Raw genomic sequence first — 24955 nt, forward strand, 5'->3', positions numbered from 1 at the left:
CGCCGTGGCAGTGCTAGTCACAATAGTGTTAAAGGAGAGGGAGTCTTAAAATTGTGGTAAATTTCTTTCTTTCTTTATTTGGTGTTTAATGTTGTTTTCAACCGTTCAAGGTTATATCGCGACGGGGAAAGGGGGGAGATGGGATAGAGCCACTTGTTAATTGTTTCTTGTTCACAAAAGCACTAATCAAAAAATTGCTCCAGGGGCTTGCAACGTAGTACAATATATTACCTTACTGGGAGAATGCAAGTTTCCAGTACAAAGGACTTAACATTTCTTACATACTGCTTGACTAAAATCTGTACAAACATTGACTATATTCTATACAAGAAACACTTAACAAGGGTAAAAGGAGAAACAGAATCCGTTAGTCGCCTCTTACGACATGCTGGGGAGCATCGGGTAAATTCTTCCCCCTAACCCGCGGGGGGTTGTGGTAAATTTACAGAGATTATTATAAGAAAATGTGAAATAAGCATGCTTTTAAAAGGGGAGGGGGGAGGTCTTATAAAGGGGAGGGGGGTTCCATCGCATGTGCCCTTTTCTACCTCACAATGCACACACGCATAAATCCCCTCTCTTTGGCCCCCAAGTCTGCATGCTAACATCCAGCCTATATTGAGCACCATCCGTGCACAGTGAATCCATACTTACTTCACAGACAAAGCAATAATAAATTCTCTTGGAGAAACTTTCACATGTTTGTTTTCAGTCCATATATATATATATATACTTCATTTGCACTCTCATGATTATACATACATATGCAAGCACTCATGCACACACAAGAAAAACAAATCCAATGCCAATTTACACAACACACACAAAAAGACTCTGTTACAGTGGAACCCCCCTTTCCAGACCCCCCAATGTAAAGACTCCCTCCCTTTTAAGACCCTGTTTTTTCAGACTTTCTGTTCATAACCTCTGTAAATTTACCGTCATTTCAAGACTCACTCCATTTTAAGACCTGATTTTCTCAGATGTTTATAGGTCTTAAAAGGGGGTTCCACTGTACTAGGTTTGGCTTTATCAACAATATTTGTATACACTACCTTTCAAGGCCACAGACTGTGTCTTGTTCAGTATGATATCGGTGGCGTTGGCCGCGACCTTCAGACAGGTGGCGACGTGCTGCAGCCATTGCGTGGAATCCAGCCGTGACAGCCAGGAGGAGTCGAAACTGTAGAACTCCTTCGTGGAATCTGACAATGAAAAAAGTTGGCAACAATTTGAAGAACTAGCGCTTAAAAAATGTTAAGAAGTCACATACAAAAAAATCATTACAATCTCCAAAAAGTTTTTTTTCTAGTGAAAACATGTATTACACAAAATCGAAAAACAAGAAAGGTATGTTGTTGGAACGTTTAATTATTGACAAAACAAAACTTTACGTTCACAGTGTAAGACGACCCAGCGGTCTATGAAGTGCACAGACAAACACTATTCAGACAACATTTTTGATTCTGAACTTTCGAACGTTGGCAGTCTATTTGTTTTTGGATGTATAACCCAAGAAAAGAAAGAACACCTGCCATGAAGATTTAAGCTTCAGTTTTCAGAGATGTATTTTTTTGTTATCAATTTTAAGGTGAGAATAAAATGTTGTAAAGAACAGCATGAGATCTCCTTTGGAACCTCTTAATGAGAATAAGGCCCTATTTAACTTAGCACTCAAGTGCTTACCAGTCATGCATAACGACATGAGACGCTGCCCGCTGGCCCGTATCTCCATCAGGGAGGGACACAACTGTGTCAAGTCCATGACCTCCACGTCCACTGTGCCTCCACTGGACTGCTTGATTGCACTCAGCATTCTGTAACAGGGATATACATTGGTCATACATGAAATAGCTTGGTAATTATACACTGATCTGAAAATAATGGATAGCGCACAGCCAATGAAACAGCGTAACCACAGTGCCGCCATCTTACTGCACCGTACCACACTGACAAATAGGTCAAAGGGAAATAATCGTAGTTTCGAGAGTTGACAGCAGTCTTCTTTCGCTGTATCGAACGGTGCCCCAAGATGGCGGATCCAGTGGCGTCAATGTTTTGATAGCCAATAAAAAGGGACGCGCTATCCATATATTTATGCTGTGCATAAAATCATTTTTGCATGTTCAGATGTGCGAGGATAGACAAGAATTTAAGATAAAAAGTTTTCCGAAACCGGACAATCAGCCAGCGCCAGCCAGCGCCACAGTCACCACCACAACCACATGAAACGTTCATTGCCAGTTTACGCTGAAAATGTTTATTGGTCGACACCACAGGTCGTTCATTTTCAGCGCAGATAATGCATACAAAATCAGTGGAATATTTTCATAAATTCCACAAAAACTATGATTGACATAATCATATACATTGGGTTGTACATTTGCATAAATTCACCAAGAACAAAAATTGTCTTACACATCATAGATGGCATTGTCCACTATGTATTAGCTTACTGTTTTTTGTTCTTGTTTCCAGCTTCACCAACAAGCTGTCAAATTTTACTAGACTGGTCACCGGGTTACTTCCCTTTATCTACCGCTTTCTGCATCCGCTCATTAGACCATCATCAAAAAACTTATATTGGCAACTCTAAAAAACAATAAACATTGTGTTTTAGCCCAATTAAAGCACATCGATTAAATACATAATGTCTGTCATTCACCACCAATCCGGCGGTACGCGCCCACACAACTACGTTATGGTGGAGTAAGGGGATGGCGGTGGGGTTGAAAATTTTCGCACAGTTGTTTGGGACGTCTGGCACTGGCTACCGCAGATGCAGAAATGGCAGAGAGACTGATCTTGGGCCGGCTGGCCAATGGGAAGACGGCATTCCGCTCATTAGTTATGCATATGACCTGTGCTCTGGCACCGTCTATACACCACAATCTCGCTTCTCTTCACACCCAAAAATATCATTTATGCTGTGCATAAAATCATTTTTGCATGTTCAGATGTGCGAGGATAGACAAGAATTTAAGATAAAAAGTTTTCCGAAACCGGACAATCAGCCAGCGCCAGCCAGCGCCACAGTCACCACCACAACCACATGAAACGTTCATTGCCAGTTTACGCTGAAAATGTTTATTGGTCGACACCACAGGTCGTTCATTTTCAGCGCAGATAATGCATACAAAATCAGTGGAATATTTTCATAAATTCCACAAAAACTATGATTGACATAATCATATACATTGGGTTGTACATTTGCATAAATTCACCAAGAACAAAAATTGTCTTACACATCATAGATGGCATTGTCCACTATGTATTAGCTTACTGTTTTTTGTTCTTGTTTCCAGCTTCACCAACAAGCTGTCAAATTTTACTAGACTGGTCACCGGGTTACTTCCCTTTATCTACCGCTTTCTGCATCCGCTCATTAGACCATCATCAAAAAACTTATATTGGCAACTCTAAAAAACAATAAACATTGTGTTTTAGCCCAATTAAAGCACATCGATTAAATACATAATGTCTGTCATTCACCACCAATCCGGCGGTACGCGCCACCACCTGATGACTCACATCAGGTACCGCCACCAAGCAAAATCGACCTTTCTCGGAAAGTTGCACTGCACACTTTCTTATAATCCCAGGCTGCACTGCACACCTGTGATCCCATGTTAATGTTCTGCTGCACTGCACGCAGACATGTGCCTGACCTCCCCCTTTCTGTTGCACTGCACACAGAGAGAAGCCCTACGTTTTACCTGATCTACCAGTTGTGCACCCTGATGTAAGACAAGAAAGCGTTAGAAGACCATCTGCCCGCCTGACGGATTTGAGCGTCCGATGCCCCGTTCCGAGCCATGTGGGAGGCACCCCCAATCCTAAAGCTATGCGATTTGAAGTTCTGTTTGGGCAGGCCACAAAATTGGAAAACCAACTGTAGTTGCTCGTTGAATTCCCTGGCCGTTATGGGTGCCCCCGACATAGCTCGGAACAACGGCCCCGTTGCGTTCCCACGAATGCTCATGTAGGCCCGCATGGCCTCTACCGCGCATGGGACGCCTGCCTTGGCTTTCTCTACGGTATGGGTAACTGGTTTTGCGCTAGATTTGAAATTGCGGAACGTTATGGTCAATGCCTGTCCGTCCAGTCGGACATCTCCCCTATGCAATACGTTTTCTGGTTCCCGGGATACCGCCATTTCCCCCACCCGCAATAATGAGTGAAAGGCCAAGGTGCACATAGCCCGGAAACGTATCTTCTCGTAGTTCTCCCCAATGGCCACCTCGCTCTTCTCCATAATTGAGTTAAGGATAGGGACAGTAATGGGCAACCTTGTATCCTTCCCTTTGTCACCCACCCTTTTGCACCCCTGCAGTAGTCTTTTGACAGTATAATCAATAGTGGGATCCCCTAACCCATTCAATTTATGGACGCAACTGATTGCTGAAACTGCGGACATCACCGTTGAAGCCGCCTTCCCTTCCTCATGCAACGAACCAATGTACAGACACACCGCTGCAGTGCTCATTGGCAAGGAAGTAGAAAACCCTCTCTGTTTCAAAAAACTAGTCACGCTCACCCAGGTCCTTCTATATGCTTGTTGTGTCCCTTTGGCGTACGAGGCTGTCAACAGCTCTCCTAGTCGCCTATCCCCCCCAATTGTTCTGGCAGAGGTGAAATCCCAACCGGAAGTGGCTCTGCATGTGGACACAATTGCCGGAACCTCGTCATCGGAGTGTCCAGAGTGCCCAGCCATGCCTGAGTTGGATTTTCCACCCGTAGAGGTGGTCGATCCTGCGGGCGATGCCTCAGGCGCCGGCGTCTTGGCGGCCCGAATCTCCGCAATCTCCTTCCTCAGGGCCTTCTGCTCAGCAAGGAGCTGGGTTAGCGACTCCTTCACGCCCATTTCGTCCTCTCCTTCAGCCTCCTCGTCTCGAAACCTCTTCGGGGGCTGCTTTGAGGGACGCCCCGGTCGCTTGGTTGGACGCTTCGACATCCTGAAACATTTCAAAGGCCACTAAGCATCAGGGGCCTATTTTTTTTTTTTTTTTTTTTTTTTTTTTTTTTTTTTTTTTTTTTTTTTTTTTTTTTTTTTTTTTTTTTATATATATGCAGCACGGGCTGTACCAATAAAACATTCCCCATGAAGTCACAACCGGTTCTACCAAACCAGAACCAACAATGACGTCACTCCAGAAGCTGGAAAGGATATTCCCTCCTATTCCACTCCCGGCATCAAAGCTCTGCGTCTGGCGTCTTCGGTAGAACCCAACCACTTCAGTCTGGGAATAAACCTTGGTACCCCGTTCGTGCTGCATCTACACTCCTATTGTGGTTCTGCCCTCAGCACGAGAGTACACCTAAGAAAACACTGTCAATCTGATCATGCAGCACGGGCTGTACCAATACACATTCCCCATGAAGTCACAACCGGTTCTACCAAACCAGAACCAACAATGACGTCACTCCAAAAGCTGGAAAGGATACCCCATCCTATTCCACTCCCGGCATCAAAGCTCTGCGTCTGGCGTCTTCGGTAGAACCCAACCACTTCAGTCTGGGAATAAACCTTGGTACCCCGTCCGTGCTGCATCTACCCCTATTGTGGTTCTGCCATCAGCACGAGAGGATACCGGCTATCACTATTAGCCCCCACTTCCCTCTCACCCGCTGAACAACCACAACACCTTCTTACCTCATTGGTCTATATGCCGACTGTCCAACAGAACTTTTCTCAGTGCTCTGTACAGTAGCATGTGCCCCGACCCTGACAGATGAATCCCATCTGCTAAAAAATGTTTCTGATACTGAGCAAACTTCTCTGCTGGAGGGAAAGCCACGTAGTGGGGGAACAAACCCACTATCCTGTGTGCCGTTTTCAGCTGTTGATGAAGAAGCCTATTCACCTCCCTGGCTATGTCATTGAAACCCCCCCAGCCACTGTATCTCTGTGTCATCCCTGACACCACCACTACTGAGTTTGCCAATGTTTGCACCCTCACACACAGATGCCACAGCTCACGAAACACTTTATTCGGTGTCGTTCCGGGAACAATATTATTGTCCCCCACCATTAGCACTATCACTCCCCATTTTTTCCGGGTGAAAATGGCCCTGTTCTGTTCTAGCATTGATTCAACGTCGCTTATTTTTCGGCCCCCTCTCCCATCGAATATCTGCTCAAAACCATCAAAACCTAAATCTGGCCGCACCCCCTCATCTGTGTTCACAAATCGCTGAAACCTCCACGTGAAAGAGTGCCCGACCACCGCACAACTTGTAAACATTTTCGCTCCCGCCGTCTTTCTTCACAAAGAAACTAGTCACGTGACCGAGCGATTCGCGTTGCCACTGCTCGGACCAATTTTAATGCCAGGAGAAGATGATACTGTCTTCTTTTCTCCCTGAACACTTTTACTGACGGCTGTCAGCTAATTGTACCATCACCGTCTACCTAGCTATCACCCTCGTTCCTTCGAGTGTCACTCCCGGCAAACGTGAAACCACATGTTTCTGCCTACGGTGCCACGCTGTCTCCCAGTTTCCCAAACTCCAAACTTTCCTTGCAGACAACTAATTGGCCCCACTCGAGCCTATTACCGCTGTTTCGATCTCAATCGCCCCTCTCGACAATCAAGCAACAAAACAAAACAAAAAAAGGTAAAAGTACGTGTACCTTCTCTTTCCAAAATCCTTGAAACGTTGAAAATTTTCGCACAGTTGTTTGGGACGTCTGGCACTGGCTACCGCAGATGCAGAAATGGCAGAGAGACTGATCTTGGGCCGGCTGGCCAATGGGAAGACGGCATTCCGCTCATTAGTTATGCATATGACCTGTGCTCTGGCACCGTCTATACACCACAATCTCGCTTCTCTTCACACCCAAAAATATCATTTTTGTAGATCAGTGAGTAATTAACATGAAAGGGCCATTACTGCTGTTGATGGAGGGTGCATGTGTCAGTTTCAAAATAATTTAACTCCCTTGAGAAGATAAACTACTGTGTCTGTGTTATGAGCGAGTCATACAGCACGACTGTGTATAAGAAAGAACCTGCCTAGTACAATGACATTTCTTCTTCAAAGACCTCCATGCACAAATCTGAGAAAATGTGATCTATTATTTAGGTTGTTGAATGGTGCAACACTTTATCATAGTATTTGCAATTACACTGCTTTGTTGTGATGAGTTTTAAAAAATGGTACAGCAAATTTTCAGCCTGTAGAAAACAACTTACAACAACAAACTCAACCAGGTAAATGACTGTACTGTTGCATTCTGCATTAGCGGCAAAAGTAGCATTTAGGCAAATATAAAGCTAAATTTGATGTTAAAACAAATCACACTACTTTAAATTAAGTCAAGTTTTCTTTTTGTAATTGAATTAGCTATAAAAAATTGTTTAAAAACAAAAAACAAAACAAAGCAACAAATATTAAACCAAACTTACTTCTCTTCGCAAGCTTTGAAGTCTGATTCTGGTAGCAGTTGAGACATGCGAACTAAGGAGGCTCCATTCTTGTAGGTATAGCACCATGTCTGCAATATAAATAGTACAGTTAGACCTTTATTTACATTATTCCTTCCAGAGTTTATAAGTCTAATTGTCTGAACAGGGCAATCCTTTTCAAGGAAAAGTCCAACGCTAATCAGAACTATGTTTTCTTTTTAGTTTTCATTGTTCTTTCACCAGATTTTGTATTTCAAATGATCAAACATTATCAGATAGGAATAACAAAAATGACCACAAAGGAGGGAGAAAGGTTTACAAGCTTCAAAATTAGAAAAGATTTGTTTTGTTTTGTCGATAATTAAACATTAAAACAACTAAAACCTTTCTGGTGTTTTTAATAAAATCTAAGACTTGATCAAATATACCAACAAGAAATACTCACAGGCAAATGCTTTTCAATGTACTGGCCAGCTGCTTTTTGAAGATCTGCATTGGTCAGCTGCATAGGTACCACAAAGTACTCCGGCAAACTGCACCAAAACAAGCAACTTTCAAGAAACAAGGTTAAAAAACAAAAAAAACCAGACCACACACACACACATGCAGACATACACACATTCACGCACACACACAAACAAGGACAACTACAACAACAGCTTCCACCAGTATTACCGCATTGCACCACTTTTACTACCGCTGCAACTTAAATTTACCTAGAACTTACTGACACAAATTTATCATTTCATACGCCTGTACGTGTGCAGCGTTTGTTGAAACCCCTAGCAAAGCCAGCGTGGTTTTCATGCATAATTAAATTCAGGGGAATTTTTAATTTATGATGCGTGTTTGTGAACGGTCCCTTTTTACCTGGCTGTGTTCAGCTTTTAACAAGTCAGTCTCCTTAATGGACCTGTTGAGGTAATTAACATGTCAGTGTGAGAGACTCAAGCCCTTGTACCGAGAACCTTTGTTAGCAAACTGCTGTTTTGTGATAGAATGTACAAGTTATTCTAGCACAGTTATCCGAAAAAAGCCTGTGTGCACGCATGCGCGCGACAAAGAACCCAAGGTCACAGGGAAAGTCCCAGGGCTTGGAATCATGAATACATACTAAATGGCTGCTCGCTTTCCCCAGTAAGAAAGCAGCCGGAATTTCCATGATGTTAAGCTCACAGGACTACAGGGATGTTGCCACAAATTCATACCTGTAGGACAAAATGTCCTGAGCTCTTCGGCATGAATAGGACATTTGACTGCTTTCAGAAATTTGAATAGGACATTATAATTTTGTGCAAAACACAAAGTCATGTGCACACATACATGTCAGTATATGCACCAACATTGTGCGCGTATATTGTTTTATTACTTTAGTTTTAAACAGGACACACACAAAAAGAAACAAACAAACTAAAAACAAATAAAAACTTCAGCACTCCTTAGTAACTTTGATTGGCACACAAACTGCATGATTTCATGACAGAGCTTTTTCTTGACAGATTCGACAAAACAATTTGCCTAAGGTCTCTTTGCTGTCAAAGGTCTAACCAACTAGTACTAAACAGGGTCAGCCATGAATAGTTAACCATATTAAAGACCGTTCGTGTGAATTTCCTGCTGTACCGAAACCATCTACAAGTGACGAAACTTTACTTTCCGTGATTGTTGAGGTTTCAGCGGCGACACTGTCATTGGCACTGTCATTTTTTACAATAATGCTAGCCGTGTTTTCCTGTGTTCTTGGCCCTAATGTTGCACACGCCAAACGTGTTCATAACATAACATAACATAAGCGGCCCGATAGGCTTTTCAGCCTTTTGCCTGCTATGTATTTCAACTAGTGATTTGAAATATCGTTGTTTATATTTGTGCGCTGCGTACGTCCTAGGACGATCTCAATTGAGTTAAATTTGTAGAGAACATAAATTGTCTCCAGTGCTTGTCAAGTAAGTTTTTGGACGTGTTTAGTGTTCCTGCTGACACAATGTTGGGGGGCAAATCATTCCAGTTATTTACAACACGATTAGTAAAGAAGTTTGCATACAGGTTAGTTTTAACAGTTTTTTTTGTTAATTTAAAATCATGACCTCTTGTGCTCGAACCCTCATGTAACAGGAGTAGTGAATTAGTAGCGCTGTTCTTTGGCAGGCTTTAGTTTTTTTCGGTGGTATAATTCATCGCCGCGTGCTTCATTAGCCGAAAGTAAGTTAAAGCAGACGTGAGCCTTGGTCACTTAGAGTTGTCTCCCGTACTCCTAACTTTAGTGTGCTGTATACAGGTGTACCCAAACGGCTCATACCGCAAACGGTTCAGAAAATGTAAGATCTGCACTGTTTAGTGCACCTGTACGCGAGAGCGTTTGCTCGCTTTTTGAAGATTTCTATCTTGAAATAACAAACCAAATAACGCGCTGTCCGAAGGAATGAAGTTCTTATCGGACAAGGACCTCGCTCAGTTGAAAACTATAGGACATCTGACCGCCATGCGGCTATGTGAATCGGACATTTGAGCATTTTAATCAGTCTATGTCCGATGTCCGACGCCAAACGACATCCCTGAGGACTATATATACAAATCTTATCCCTATCCTTATCCGCATATGTCACCGTATGTCACCGGGTAGAAATAATAAATCGAGAGACAACAAACTGTGTCTTTTCTTCAGAGGAATTACCTCTTTCTGAAGGTGCCTCATATATAGCAGCCAGGTACCACTGAACCATAAATGTTCATATCTCACCTGGTACTCAAGTGGTACTTGAGGTTCACATCTGCCACCCTCCAGCGACCTTCACCGTTGAGTCGTTTCAACTCCTTTGCCCAGCCCTGCTGCTCATAAAACTGGTTACGCTGGCTGTTTTCTGGTTAACACACACATTGGGGTTCTTAATCAAAACTGACATTTAAGAATAATAGTACCCCTACGCAAATCACAGCTTATGCTGGTTGTTTTCTGATAACCGCACACATTGCTGTCAAAAACTGACATTTTAGAATTATAGAATTATAGTACTCCAAAGCAAATAACTTGTCAAAACTGGGTAAGGTGGCGACATGTTTTCTGGTTTGCATACACTTTGAACATTGTCCATTTCTCATTCAAAATACCATTTAGGATTTTATTCTCCTTTGCTCATATAAACCTTTTCATGGTGCTCAAACACAAAAACTTTGGACCAAGCACATCAAAGAATATGGATTTTCTGCCCCCCCCCCCCCCCCCCCCCTCCCCCCCAAAAAAAGCAAGAAAGAAAAAAAGACGTTTATACTTTTAAGTTTTATCTCAGGCGATCGAATTTTGTATCAAAGTTTAAAAAAAAATCAACACTTAAATTATCCAGTTACCCCCACCCCCGCCAAAATCAGTTTCAATGACAAAAATACTGTTGAAGTACACTATAAAACCGCCTTATCTTTATCATCAGATAATTTCCACAACAATTGATATACCTTTGAATTTTCCATTCAAGCCGAACTCATATGCAAAGAGCAGGTCATCTCGCGTGGGACAGGAGTGATGCACAATGGAGTTTGTCGCCTGCAATACAACAGTCAGTATATTTTACAACTGCACCTGCAGTGTCCATCATCATAAATTATGCTTGCTCCAGGTGTATCTTCCCATGAATGCAATCATGTAAATCCCCACAGACCTGTAGATTATCCATGTGCAAGATTATTAATATAATGTAGTTAAATCAGTATATTTGCACAACTACATGTAGTTTACATGTGTACAATTGCTTTGTTCACACCAAATCACAATATTTCAAGTACGTCAAGCATTCTGGGACTTATACCAATTTGAAAGCTCCATAATTACCATAAGTAAGAAAAAAGGAGCTTACCCTTTTGTTTTGATCCTTGGCAACAAACTTGAAACCAAAAACATGAATCCTGAAATCCTGCAACATTAACACATATGTGTAAGATGACAAGATGTTATAATACACATGAATTTTGAAAAAGTTAAATATTGAACCAAATATGTAAGATGATACAATGACACTCATGCACCCTGAACACAAGCAATGTATAAAAACACTACACAGCCAGATTGTTTGCAAAAATCCGAATAAGGATAAGATTAACCTGTAAATATCCTTCTTAAATTACACATGGGTCGCACACGACCCAAAACGATCCTGACTGTGTAGTTCAAATTATGTCATGATTTATTTGCTTATTTACAAGCATGATTTAAAGCATTCGATACCTGGCCAGTAGAAAGTTGCTATGGTGTTTTAGGCCAACATGAAGTCTCAAGCAAAAACTCCAAATGGTATTAGAGATACAGACACTTGTGTGAGGCTCTGGGTCGTCCATGACCCAGGAAACAGGGTGAAGGTTAAGAGCGAGACTCCTGGCATGAGCCGATATTAATATTAAAAGACATCATGACCTATGTTTACTTTGGAGATCGCCAAATGTGCCATTCAAACAACTCAGGATTTCCTTCCTTAAGAAATTATACCCTTGTGGTTTCTCAGCAATCTTGAAAACAATAACTCACCAATGCTTAATTAGCCTAATGGGCTGATCAACATGCAAAGAGCTATGCTGTCACTTCCCGACAGGGCTGCAAGTCCACAGCATACATTGAAAAGAATAACACTTGCTTGTGTCTCTTGTAAATATATAATGCTTGTATAATTCAGGCATGGGAATTGAAAAAAGTAAAAAAGGCTGAACATTTGTAAGTAATGGCAAAGTCCACGGCGCGAAGCGCCTAGCCCTGCTAGGCGAGTTCGGGGGCATGTTCCCCCGGATTTTTTTCTCTCCAAAGAACCCAATTGGTGCAATTTGGTGTCATCTAAACTCCAAGTTTGCCATTAAATTCAGTTTTTAGAACCATTTTTGCCTCCCCCATTTATTTTTTCGGCAGACACTTTTGCTTTTTTGGCGGAACAAAAAATAAATTCGGCGGAAATTTGCCTTTCGGCGGACAATTCCCATGCCTGATAATTGCTTGCGTGTCACTGTTTGGCCAGCTTGTGTGTGTGCCAATAATCAGCAACAGGGTGAAAAATAACAAAATGTATTAATTGTCACCTTGCAATGGATCTCCAGGTACTTGGAGGTAGAGCTGACCGTCTGTCCATACGCCAGGGCACGCTTCTTGCCGCCCGACAGCACTAAAAACACAGTCATCCACTGATAGCCATTGTTATGTTTCAGTTTGTCATAATGCAAACATACCTCGGTGCTTTCTTTCAAACTCTTAGCATTGCACCAACAGACAGACAGAAAGGCAGGCAAAAAGACAGACATGTATATGGTTATAACCCACGGCATTGCACCACCAGAAATACAAACACAGCCTCAGCCAGTAACTAACTTAAAAACACAAACGTGCGTGCGTGCGCACACACACACACACACACGCACATAATTATGCACGGACACATCTTGTTCTCTCTCAATCTCTCTCTGTCTGTCTGTCTGTCTGTCACTGTCTCTCTTTTAAATGCTTCAAATTATTATTGTTCTTTCTTACCTTGATAGATTGTGTCAATACAGGTGAGGGGTATGTCATTATCTTCTATCAACTTGTTTCGTTGCCTTTGCTTCGTCTGAAAAAAATAAAATGTGTATGCAACAAACAGTGCAGTTTATTAAGTGATTATTAAAAAATGGAATTTTCACATTATGTCCACAGCATTTTAAAGTGCAGCGCTTCCCTATTTATTTCTTGAAAGCAACGCTTTTGACAAAAAAATGTGTACATAATATCAACTCCTTGGATAATCTTATCTTTTCTCTTCTTTGCATATATGTAATTCCAAACATCCCCTTTTAATTAGTCTCCTTCCCAATCCTAACTTACATTACATGCAAAACGAAATTTGCATGATTTACGAGTACCACCTGATTCGGAAATGAATCCCAAGTCAGAGCATATAAATGCCATCGTATAAATTTATCAAGGAAATTGGCATCTCTGAAATGATCTTGAGCCAAATAATTAACAAGCCACAGCACTATTATTGTCAAATCACAAAATCCGAAACAACTTTTCAGAGACACCTGCAGTCTCACCTCTTTGTAAGCGTAGGAGGACTTGTCGGCAGTGACGAACGTAACTTTGAAGTTGGTGACGAACAAGTTTCCCGAGATTCCCTGCTTGCGATCAGAGTATGGTGCAAACCTCAGGGTGTTTTCTGCCTGACAGATCACTTGTTCGCCTGTGCGAATAAAACATAATGGGTATAGGATCAAGGTATTAGGATCATTGCTAAACTGAACTGAGCAAATACCTGGCTCTACTGTAAACAATTGACAAGAACATGGGTACACATGGTGCAATTGAAAACTCTGCCTGACTAAGAAGATAATTATATACAGGGTAGGGTGACCCCCACAAAATGCAACCTGAACCATCTAAAATGCTCACATGACTCACTTGTGTTCAGCGAATTATTTATTATTTGGTGAACATTAGCTTGAGATGTTGGATGAAGATTTCACAAATTAATTACACACACACACACACACAATTAGGCTGAGAAAGGATGGACTGCAGACATACACACAGACACACATGAAGAGTCCTTTTAATATAATCTCACTCAAACGAGAAATAAAGTACCTGGTAGCAAGCTGGGGTGCATCAGATTTTCAAAGAAAGCTGAGGCACTTTTCTCAACCTCTTCCTGAAATTGAAAAGGTTTTCATTCACTAAAAACTTGCAACATTTTTTTTTTAAATCAAGAAGCATTCAGCACAAAAATGTAGGCTTCTGTGAGTTTGTAAATTATAGCTCTAGTCCCTGCCCCCTCCCCCCCTCTTGAGTTCATTTGAAAATACATGTAGAGACATATATTTCTAATCTGGTGCATTCTTTTCCAGCAGGAAAATTATGTGCTGATAAGGTTCTTATCTGGGCAAAAAAAGAAGAAGTGTGTGTCGACAGTCAGTGTATGTCATGTGTGTGTGTGTGTGTGTGTGTGTGTGTGTGTGTGTGTGTGCGTGTGTGTGCGTGTGTGTCAGTGTGTGTGTGTTTATCTGACTGAGAGAGAGAAAGGAGATAGAGAGAGACGCATGCAGACAGACAGACAGAAAAATGACAGAGACACCCAGAAAGTCAAAGACAAAGTGAACAGACATTAGGCCTTTAGGGCAGGGATTCAACTTCCGGCTGGGACAACCAGAATAGACATATGCCATGACAGTTGTACAATGGTACAAAATGAACTTCCTGGTTCCTCCGAAAATTCAATAGGAAAAATATCTGAAACGGCAGTTCTCGTGTTTCAAGTGAACCACATGTTTAGCTCAAGAGGCGTAGTAAATTTGATTCCAGCATTCAATTTTGCATAGAAACGACTAATGTGCAATTATATCCTTTGCATCATTTTCAAAATGAAACAGCAGCTAGCATGACAAAAATGTGTCCTCTTTCGGGTTCACTCTTCTTCGTTCCCTTCAACAATAATTAAACCATTATCCAAATATTTTGTGCGCTGGCGACTAATATACACACAAAGTACAGGGTTAGAACTTTGGTAAACAGGGTTAATTACCACCATGTAAACTTTCTTGTCAAAGATGCAACCACAAACAAAATACTTCTTGCTTCAATTGAATCAATCAGTCAGTCACAACAGAGAAAGAAATTTAAGTCACATTAGAGTTAATATCAGTTATAATATACTACCAGTGAGAGTAATGGTCTCTGAGTCTTCCTATGTCTCTCTCACTCACACACACATACACTGTGACACACAAACACACATCCCGGGATGTCTTGTTCCACTATATCCAGCATAATCATGTAAAAACAGAATCAATCAGACACAACAGAGAAAGAAAGTCACATTATAGTTATTTCAGCTATAGTACTATAATATATATATATATATATATATATATATATATATATATATATATGAGTCCCCCTAGGTCTCTCTCGCTCACACACACACACACACACACACACACACACACACACACACACACACACACACACACAAAAACACATTTCTTGTTCCACTATATCCAGCATAATCATGTAAAAACAGAATCAATCAGACACAACAAAGAAAGAAAGTCACATTATAGTTATTTCAGCTAATATATATAGTATACCAGTGAGAGTATACTGGTCTCTGAGTCCAAAAAAGCCAAAAGGTCTCTCTCCCTCACAGTCACACACTGTGACACACGTACACTGTGACACACACACACACAACACACACACTGAAACACACGTTTCTTGTTTCACTATATCCAGCATAATCATGTAAAAACAGAAGGGAAAGAAAGAAGTCACATTATGCTTAAATTATTGTCCCTCAGTACAGGAGTGAGCTAGTGCAGATTTATTTCCTGATTCATTGAGTGAAATAATTATAATTCTCCACTGGCGAATTTGTGCTCTGAAGTTAATACATCATTATCTCAAGGAAATCTTTCCTATGGGCGTTTACAGCTACATGTGTCTTTGCCTGACTATAACTTATAAGCTTTCAACATGAATGAAGCGTTCAAAACAATTGACTATTGTTAAGAATGAACTGACAGTGAAATATTTTCTGCTGTGAACTTAGATGGTGTAGTTTGCGTACCTATACAAGGTTTCATTCTAGTAGTGCGCCCTGTCCCATCACAGTTCCCTTCAGTGCGTCAAAAGGCGCATTGAGAATACGTACCACTGCGCCACCAAATGTAAACTTTACATTGGATTAAACACACACACACACATACACACACACACACACACACACACACACACACACACAGAAATAACACGATATAGCAGCTAATTCTCAAATGGCACCCTTTTGCATCTTTGGTCAAAACGCGTACAGGCCTCTTTGGCGCTTCTTGCCTTCGACTATGTCCCATCGGAATTTTGTTGAGTGGGACAAAATTAATGTCCCATTGCCTTTCTCTCCCAGGCTAAACCCTTTCTTTCTTTCTTTGGTGTTTAACGTCGTTTTCAACCACGAAGGTTATATCGCGACGGGGAAAGGGGGGGAGATGGGATAGAGCCACTTGTTAATTGTTTCTTGTTCACAAAAGCACTAATCAAAAAATTGCTCCAGGGGCTTGCAACATAGTACAATGTATTACCTTACTGGGAGAATGCAAGTTTCCAGTACAAAGGACTTAACATTTCTAACATACTGCTTGACTAAAATCTTTACAAACATTGACTATATTCTATACAAGAAACACTTAACAAGGGTAAAAGGAATCCGTTAGTCGCCTCTTAATACGACATGCTGGGGAGCATCGGGTAAATTCTTCCCCCTAACCCGCGGGGGGTAGGCTAAACCCTGCCTATAGGTATATGTCAACAATAAATAACATATCCCCCTCCACACACACAGCACTGTCTTTCTTTCTTTCTTTACTTGGTGTTTAACGTCGTTTTCAACCACGAAGGGTTATTCTTTCTTTCTTTATTTGGTGTTTAACGTCGTTTTCAACCACGAAGGTTATATCGCGACGGCGGGAAAGGGGGAAGATGGGATAGAGCCACTTAATATTGTCAATTGTTTCTTGTTCACAAAAGCACTAATCAAAAATTTGCTCCAGGGGCTTGCAACGTAGTACAATATATTACCTTACTGGGAGAATGCAAGTTTCCAGTACAAAGGACTTAACATTTCTTACATAACTGCTTGACTAAAATCTTTACAAAAATTGACTATATTCTATACAAGAAACACTTAACAAGGGTAAAAGGAGAAACAGAATCCGTTAGTCACCTCTTACGACATGCTGGGGAGCATCGGGTAAATTCTTTCCCCTAACCCGCGGGGGGGCACACACAACAATAATCAAACAAAGACAAAAAGCATACACCTATTTCATTAATAACATTACATTTCCATCTTGTATATATATATCTATATATATATATATACATTGATCCTTATGTGTTCACTTTAACTGTTGTTTTTATGTTACACATATTTTTAAAATATCTTAAAAGTTTGACCCTGGACTTTGACCACAATTAAAAGCTGTCAATCAATTAGTGAGATTGACCAACAAGGAAGGAATTTAAACAGAAGTATCTCTGTCAGTCTTTTGTTCAGAAATGAAACTTGAAACATGCAGCTGTTAATCTTCCTGAAACCCTGAAACTCCATCCTAATCTTGCTTGAGGAAGCAGCCACACGACAAAGCTTTCTATTACACCACAGAAATGTACAAGGAAATTGGTCCAAATTAAATTTAGGTACATGCACTTATAAACAGCACTTCGAAAAATGAAATGTTTCTTTTCAGTTTCAGCAAATTTCAACACCATGGCTGGACAGCAATGATATGTACTACTTTAAGGGAGGAAATGAGAGGAGAGGAGAAAAAGATGCGAGAAAGGGAACCAAACTGAAAGGGATACAAGGGCAATTATGAGAAAGCACTGTCTTTAAGTGTCGAACCTTTCCAAATAAAAAGAACAGAAAAATTAAACCATATTAACAATCAAACAGAGACGCCCACAGACCCCACCCCACGACAAGAGACAAGAAAACAACCACTGGATGACACAGCAGAAAGGAAACACACACACACACAAACACACACACTGAATGACTAGATGCACTGCCTGTGCGTCTTTCAAACTCACCCATACCCATTCTACTTTCATTAAATAAAGAAAGTATACGTGCTGACACAAAACTGCCCTGACCATAAGCTGAATCTAGTGTCAGTCCTACCTCAAGATAGAAATTAAAAGGCAGCATATTATAAGCAAATTGATCTGTAAATTCCCATTGTATAATTGTCATTTTGTGCCCCGACAGTCTACCTTAGCGTTTAAGTGTCAAACATGCGCAAACCTATACATATTCAAAAGGTGTTCACATTGTTCTAGGTGCGTATGAATGACAGAATTATGTCAAAAACATAATGCAGGGATGGGACTAGAGTAGAAATGAAGGGACATTGTTTTTGTTTTTTTACTTTTAATGTAATTAGCAAGGTGTTGTGGTCTTACTGATCAAATCTTGCTGGTACAAACTCTTCAAGGTGATGCCCTTGTGTTGCCATTAACTTGACCAGACTAAGCCTAGCTATTATTTTTATCGTCCCACGGTAAATTGATTACATTTAACTGATATTTCTATAGGAAGAAAAATTCTGCGAAAATATGGTATGGTTCTCATAGCGTACAAAATATTAATACACTGGTTTAAAGGGATTCCGACATAAAAACAAAATTGCAGAATAATAATTGCAGTGTCATTGACAGCACTATAATTAAGCGGGCGGCATCTGAAGTTTAAGCACTTGTCAGCCTTCATGTTACATGCAATCAGTAATTTGCATAACAACAAGCTACTTTAATATTTAGTGTCAATCAGTTAGCATGCATTTCCTGAAAAACTCGGGGATATATCACACAAAAGACAGACAACACATTGCACAAGGACAATTTACTTCAACCAGATTTAGATTCTAATAGCTTAATTGTTAGTATTACAAGCTGCTAGCAATTAGAATCTTTTAGATAAATGACTTAATGACTTAGTTAGGTTTATACTTACAGGACTAATATATGTGACCGAGTGAACTAAATATAACACACACGCGCAGACAGTAATTTGAGTAAAGAATATACATACAGACTCAGATCACAAAAAGAATATAGAGATAATTATGTTCTCACAGGAAGCTGAACAACATGGTACAAAAACAAAATACTGTAACAAGAATTCTTTTAACTTTTGCACCAATTTTGTCAAAATAAGCACATGTACCATGCTATATAGCAGAATAATATTGCCATGACCTTCCCTTGGTCGGCATGGTGTCCGCAAGAGACACTTAAGGAATGTAAGTACTTGTATTAAAAATTCTAGTATGAAAAAAAAAGAATCTTCAAAAATAAACACTTAATCCATACATGCACATATAAGGTTAATATGCTTCACTACACAGCTGTGACAGCATCATTATGCAAATAAAAAGGTAACATTAGGCAATATAACATTTTACAAGCTCTAATACAACGTCACCGGATCATTCACACACTGGACGCAAAACAAAACAACAAAAATAAAAGTCACATATGTTTTAAAATACATGCATGTAGCAATAAAATGAAAGTATAGTCATCCAAGAGTCTTAGAAGCATTTACACTACCAGAAATGTGTACCCATGCATGCAAGACTACACATTTGACTATAATTCAAACTGTCATATTAGATGCTACAGAAGACAGTCATGCGGGCAATTAATTTCAAAGAGTAGCTCTGAGTATATACACAAAAGGCTTGAAAAAGAAACAGATTATAGAGTTACAGTGGAACCCCCTTTCAAGAGCCTCCAAATATCCGAGAAAATCAGGTCTTAAAAAGGACAGGGAGTCTTAAAATGGTGGTAAATGTACGTAGGTTATCCACAGAAAATCTGCGAAGGTAAAGATAGATCTTACAAAAATTTAAAAAAATTTTGTTTTAAATTCTTCGGTCTTGAAAGAGAGGGGTTCAATTGTACAAGCAGCAATATATGATGAAATAAAAATGCGCGTGAAAAAAAAAGAATGACGACACTTATTGTTTATCAAACCCACACTTTCAGGTGCAACTGATGATGGGCTGGGCTCTGCTGACTCAGACTGTGAAAGAAGAAATGTATGGTTTAATATCATGTGCCTGTGAAAAAGGAAATGGTAATTTTTAGTGAGGTGTCACAAATAGCTGTCATAAACAGGCTGTGAAGGGACCTAATGTCTATAATATACACAGGCTGGGGAAGTATAAATCGAGGTGGGATTAATAAATTAAAATCATGCTTGAAATATTTCTTTAATCTAGTACATATAGCAAATATAATTTAAAAACAAATACACAAGACAAGAATTGAAAGAAATACATCAAACAAAAATCACAACAGGAGTAGTACACATAACAACACTTGCTCACCGTTGCATTTAACAACAAAAAGGAGACGTACAAGATACATTCATGTATTTAGCTACTGTGAGGTAATGAAGTGACGTTACCTGAGTTAAGCTTTAATTAACGATACTGCATGAATCATCCAGGAAAAAATTATTTTTGCATCGTAAATCTGAAATATGTAGAATAATCAATATAATAATGAGTAGCAGCTGCTGAGCTGCAGGCTAAAAGCTGCTGGCGCCATACGCTGCTTTTGGGGGAAGCATGCTGGGTATTTTCCTGTTTCTATAACCCACCGAACTCTGACATGAATTACAGGATCTTTTCCGTGAGCACTTAATTGGTCTTGTGCTTGAGTGTACACACGAAGGGGGATAGGCACTAGCAGGTTTGCAAATAAGTTGACCTGGGAGATCGGAAAAATCTCCACCCTTAACCCACCAGCGGCCGGATTTGAACTCACGACCTTCGTATTAGGAGACCGATGTCTTATCCACTAGGCCACTGCGCCCGTCTGGGGACGCATAATAAAACACAGATCTGTCCAGGGACAAAAAAACTGCAGTCTGCATGCTGCCTCAGCTCATGAGTTTTCAAAATTGACTTTGCAGATTGACATAAGGTGCGACTCATGAAATCAAAAGATGTGTATGCCACACAGAAATTAATTAAGCTGCACTCAGGAAAGTGTCTTCGCAGAACATTTTTGCCCTTAGTGAACATACAAGCTAGCCTTAATTGACAGTTCTATGATGACTTAATACATGAACTTAGGTTTATGCGAGAAGGAAGGTACATATAACTATTTATATAAATAGGCAATAGTTGATAGTCAGCTGTTCAAATCCCTGGGGCAAAGGTCAGTGTTACAAAGCACTAAAACCTCACCTCCCCACCCGCCAAATTAAAGATGATATTGCAAACATCACAATTTTAGATTAATTGTATGTGTACTAGCTTGCAAGAACAATGTTAATGAATAATAATCAGTAACAGCCAAAAACAGACAATATCAACTTTCCATCAGCTGTGCATAAGAATTGAAAAGCAATTAATGTTATGGATACAAGCTTTGATTTTTGCACGTTCGGAAACGAAGACGCCACATTCAATTTCAAAACCAATCCCTCTCTTTTTTTGTTCATCTCTGTTTGAAACTCTAAAATGAGTGCGAATTAATCACTCGAATAAAACGGTCACTGTGAGCAGATACGATTGAGATAAATTTATCTGCTTAACTAAGGTAAAGAAATTAGTATACATTCATGATTTTCAAAATGTCAATTATATAAATCAATTTATCAGTTATCACCAGTCTACGAAGCAGGCTCCTGAGCATACAAGGGTATTACTATTATTGATATATATTGACCAGGAGAACTAATTAGTTATGTCTTGCATTCTCTGATGTTAGCCATTCATTAGCAACTACTGGACACAGTTTCAACATTGGAGTACACGTTATAATGTTATAAATATAATACAGTGGTACCTGCGATAATTTTAATGACACCCATGGGACCAGCCAATTAAATTAATGTTCCGACATGTCAGATGTCCTTTCAATACAGATATATATATATATATATTCTAGTCAGACTGAATCAATCAAAGTCAACAGGTGTCCTTCACGTGGAAGGTGAACTGTAATCAGAGGGGCCTCACATTACGGGTACCACTGTACAGAAAGCCTGAAGGCAGAGACCTGCTTTTTTTTCTCTCCGTCATTTCACAAAAAAAGGTGCTACTGTGGCTTTTCAGGAAAGAGAAAAGAATAACAAGTCGCGTGAAGCGATATATATAAAAACATTTAGTCAATCTTTTCACCTGAAACTAAAACACTGAAAACTGGTCATCACCAAAACTACACGTGGTAAGGCTTGGCTAGCCCAAACCCAATAAAGTATTGCGCTTGTCTCAGCGGAGAATGTGAATGTAGTTAGCTTAAATATATACTTACACCGATTTTTTAAAATTTTGGGCATATTTTCTGAGCAAACACGACATATATATTTATATAGGTTTTTTTATCCAGGAGAAGATAAGGAATGCATTGATGCAATCATTTTTAACTCTGTTGGCGAAAATTGGATTCTTAAATCAAAAATTTAATGAGCAAACTAATTACCTGTTATTACATGTATTTCTAAAGCCTCCAAGCTGTCAATGCAATCTCATAGTCCGGACTGAGCCAAAGATTGCTTGATGAAAGTTTCAATCAATTGGATAGAAAAATGAGGACGTGATGCCGTTTCAACTTTCATTAAAAAAGCCGGATACGACACCATCAAAGACATTCATCGAAAAAATGAGAAAAAACCCATCTGGGGGTATCATCTGGAAGATTTTGAATGTAAAGTTTCATGGAGATTGGTCCAGTTAAGTTTTCTCAAAATATCTCTACACATTCACTGCCTATCTCGTCTCAATTCCTGGTCTATGTTAAAACATTAAGTCAAAACTTGACAAAATGGAAAAGAAAAAAAGGATATGCAACAAAACAAACTGATACAAAATATGTTATACAGTATGTGACTACTACAAGACTACGTCTGGACTCAAAAACACAGGTGAACCTGACGACATCACTCTTTTAAGTGCAAAGCCAGAAGAATACTAGCTAAGAGTGCTTGCATGCATAGCAGATCAAATTTGACAAAATGTTTGTTGAAACAAAAGACAGAAATTGATCTTCATGTAATAATTAAAGGGGTCACTGCAGTGGGAACATGCAATATCTGATTATTTATCTGTTTAAAAAATTCAACGTAGAAGGCACATTCTGGGTGGGTGAGGGGGGAGAGGTGGTGATGGAGATTTTTTTCCCCCCTGAAGTAATGCGCAAATTGTCCAGATAATTTACCGGGAAAAAAATGTCAATGTGTGGAATCAAGGTTCGCCTCTTTGAAACAGTGCATGACATCATAAATAGAACAGAACTGCAAACACAAACAAAAAGAAGCATTCCAAAAGACACCAGAACTTGAGAAGAAATGGGATTGTTCATGCCTGGCCTTGTCAAAACAGGTATGCACACTACTCTGGAAGCCCGGCTTTACTTACGTCCTCCTCATTTCTCTCTTCTTCTTCATCGCCGATTATATCACTGATGTACGACTTAAAAGTCTGCAAGCCATATGATAGCACATTCATTGACAAACAATAAAGTCACTACATTCTAAGGATTACAGACTGTGCCCAGCAACAATGACATAAGTATGGCAACCAAAACTGCAAACAAAAAACAAGGCTGTCTATTAAACTATCTATATATATACATGCACAACAGCTAGGTTTTCATTGACAAGATATATCTGTGCATTTGAATGAACTGAATTTGAAAGCATGACTTAAAAGCAGTAACGAGAACAGTCAGCTTAAACATTGATAACAAAACTGTTCAACTGCAAACATCATTTGAGCACAGCAAAACACATTATTAACTATTAGTATAGATAGCTCAAGCTGAAAGACGCCTCAGCTCCCACCGCAGCCTGCACCAGACTTTTTACAAATATATATAAATGCTGCGAGTAACTTTTGACTTGAATGTTTGCTCATTCAGATCACCACCACCACTGAGAATAGTAATTTTTGACTGAATTAATGTTGTAACAGTTGCTAAATCATACTTCAAAATTCCATCAGCTCCAATTATAGCCTCATAAGCAAACACAAGGCAAATAATTCAACACGCCAGTGTGGTACGTACGTCATCACGCATGATGCCCTTGAGGAGATGTACGTACTACAAAGCAGAACTTTTACATTGCCCGACTAATGTTTGCTCTTTAGACATGTAACACATATAATGAGGATAAGGATAAGATTTCATATAGTCCTGTGAGGTTACCCTCATGGAAATTCGGGCTGCTTTCTCACTGGGGAAAGCGAGCTGCCATACGTACAGTACGACGCTACCCATTTTTTTTTCTTTTTTCTGCATGCGTGTATTGATGTTTCCAAGCCCTGAGACCAGAAATAAACTCAAATGCATCTCTAAAGCTTCTGAGACTCAATATCAAAACACAATTTCTGAGGCAAACGTCTACAACAGCAATATACATTTTCTGAGGACAGCGACCTGATGACTATCAAAGTATTATAATCTTGCTACCTTTCTAAACAATTACTTGAGGAAGTGGAAGTAAACAGTGTGGGGTATATTACTACCGAATCACACACCATCTGGAGAGAAAAAACCACATGCAATGATAACAGTGGACAACACAAGCTCATAAAAAGAGTCATAATACACAATAAACAGAACACCACAAAACAACAATTATTAATCTCTCTCTCTCTTTCTCTCTCTCTCTCTCTTGTTTCATAAACTTCAGCTGAATAGTACCCAAAAGAAGCCTCATATAATCTGCTCTTTCATATACAAGGGAACCATGACAAAGAGCCATGACTACTGATGAGTGAACTCTGACAGCAATATCATGATCCATTATAATTTACATCCACGCTTCCTGGACCCTCATCAATAATTTCAGGTCTGAGCAAGTTTCTTTTAAAATGCACAGGCGAGACACTAACTGCATTATCTTAACACAACTGGAAATACTGACCTAGGATATACACGAGAAGTCGTGAGCAAGAAATTCGCATTCATTCATCAAATTTGAGCTGTGAAACTTTAGAAGGGCAGGGGGAGGGGCAAGAAGTATGGATAT

General features: G+C 39.9%; 2 protein-coding genes across 4 annotated transcripts in view; both read right to left on the reverse strand.

The window, feature by feature from the left end:
* The window catches only part of LOC138983153 (myotubularin-related protein 10-B-like), a 35361-nt gene that overhangs the window by 9987 nt on the left and 419 nt on the right, over positions 1-24955 (reverse strand). The window contains exons 2-14 of one of the 3 annotated variants that reach the window (XM_070356565.1): positions 23340-23402; positions 19946-19990; positions 13999-14062; positions 13449-13594; positions 12907-12982; positions 12462-12544; positions 11258-11314; positions 10860-10947; positions 10150-10270; positions 7855-7942; positions 7410-7498; positions 1687-1817; positions 1056-1205 (exon numbers count right to left, since the gene is read on the reverse strand). In XM_070356565.1, the coding sequence (XP_070212666.1) occupies positions 1056-1205; positions 1687-1817; positions 7410-7498; positions 7855-7942; positions 10150-10270; positions 10860-10947; positions 11258-11314; positions 12462-12544; positions 12907-12982; positions 13449-13594; positions 13999-14062; positions 19946-19990; positions 23340-23402 (1201 nt within the window). The remainder of the gene's footprint in view (positions 1-1055; positions 1206-1686; positions 1818-7409; positions 7499-7854; positions 7943-10149; positions 10271-10859; positions 10948-11257; positions 11315-12461; positions 12545-12906; positions 12983-13448; positions 13595-13998; positions 14063-19945; positions 19991-23339; positions 23403-24955) is intronic. The other 2 variants (XM_070356571.1, XM_070356575.1) reach the window with 2 other exon arrangements.
* Positions 2227-6857, reverse strand: LOC138983170 (uncharacterized). The gene is made up of 2 exons (XM_070356583.1): positions 6635-6857; positions 2227-4955 (listed from the first exon to the last, which is right to left on the reverse strand). Exon 2 carries the CDS (start codon positions 4952-4954, stop codon positions 3722-3724), a length of 1233 nt encoding a protein of 410 aa, XP_070212684.1. The 5' UTR covers position 4955; positions 6635-6857; the 3' UTR covers positions 2227-3721.

The sequence above is a fragment of the Littorina saxatilis genome, linkage group LG1 (genome assembly GCF_037325665.1).
Source record: "Littorina saxatilis isolate snail1 linkage group LG1, US_GU_Lsax_2.0, whole genome shotgun sequence".
Classification (NCBI taxonomy): Eukaryota; Metazoa; Mollusca; class Gastropoda; order Littorinimorpha; family Littorinidae; genus Littorina; species Littorina saxatilis.

Excerpts from the sequence above, each read along its gene's own strand:
- LOC138983170 (XM_070356583.1), bottom strand. The coding sequence starts at position 4,954 with ATGTCGAAGCGTCCAACCAAGCGACCGGGGCGTCCCTCAAAGCAGCCC.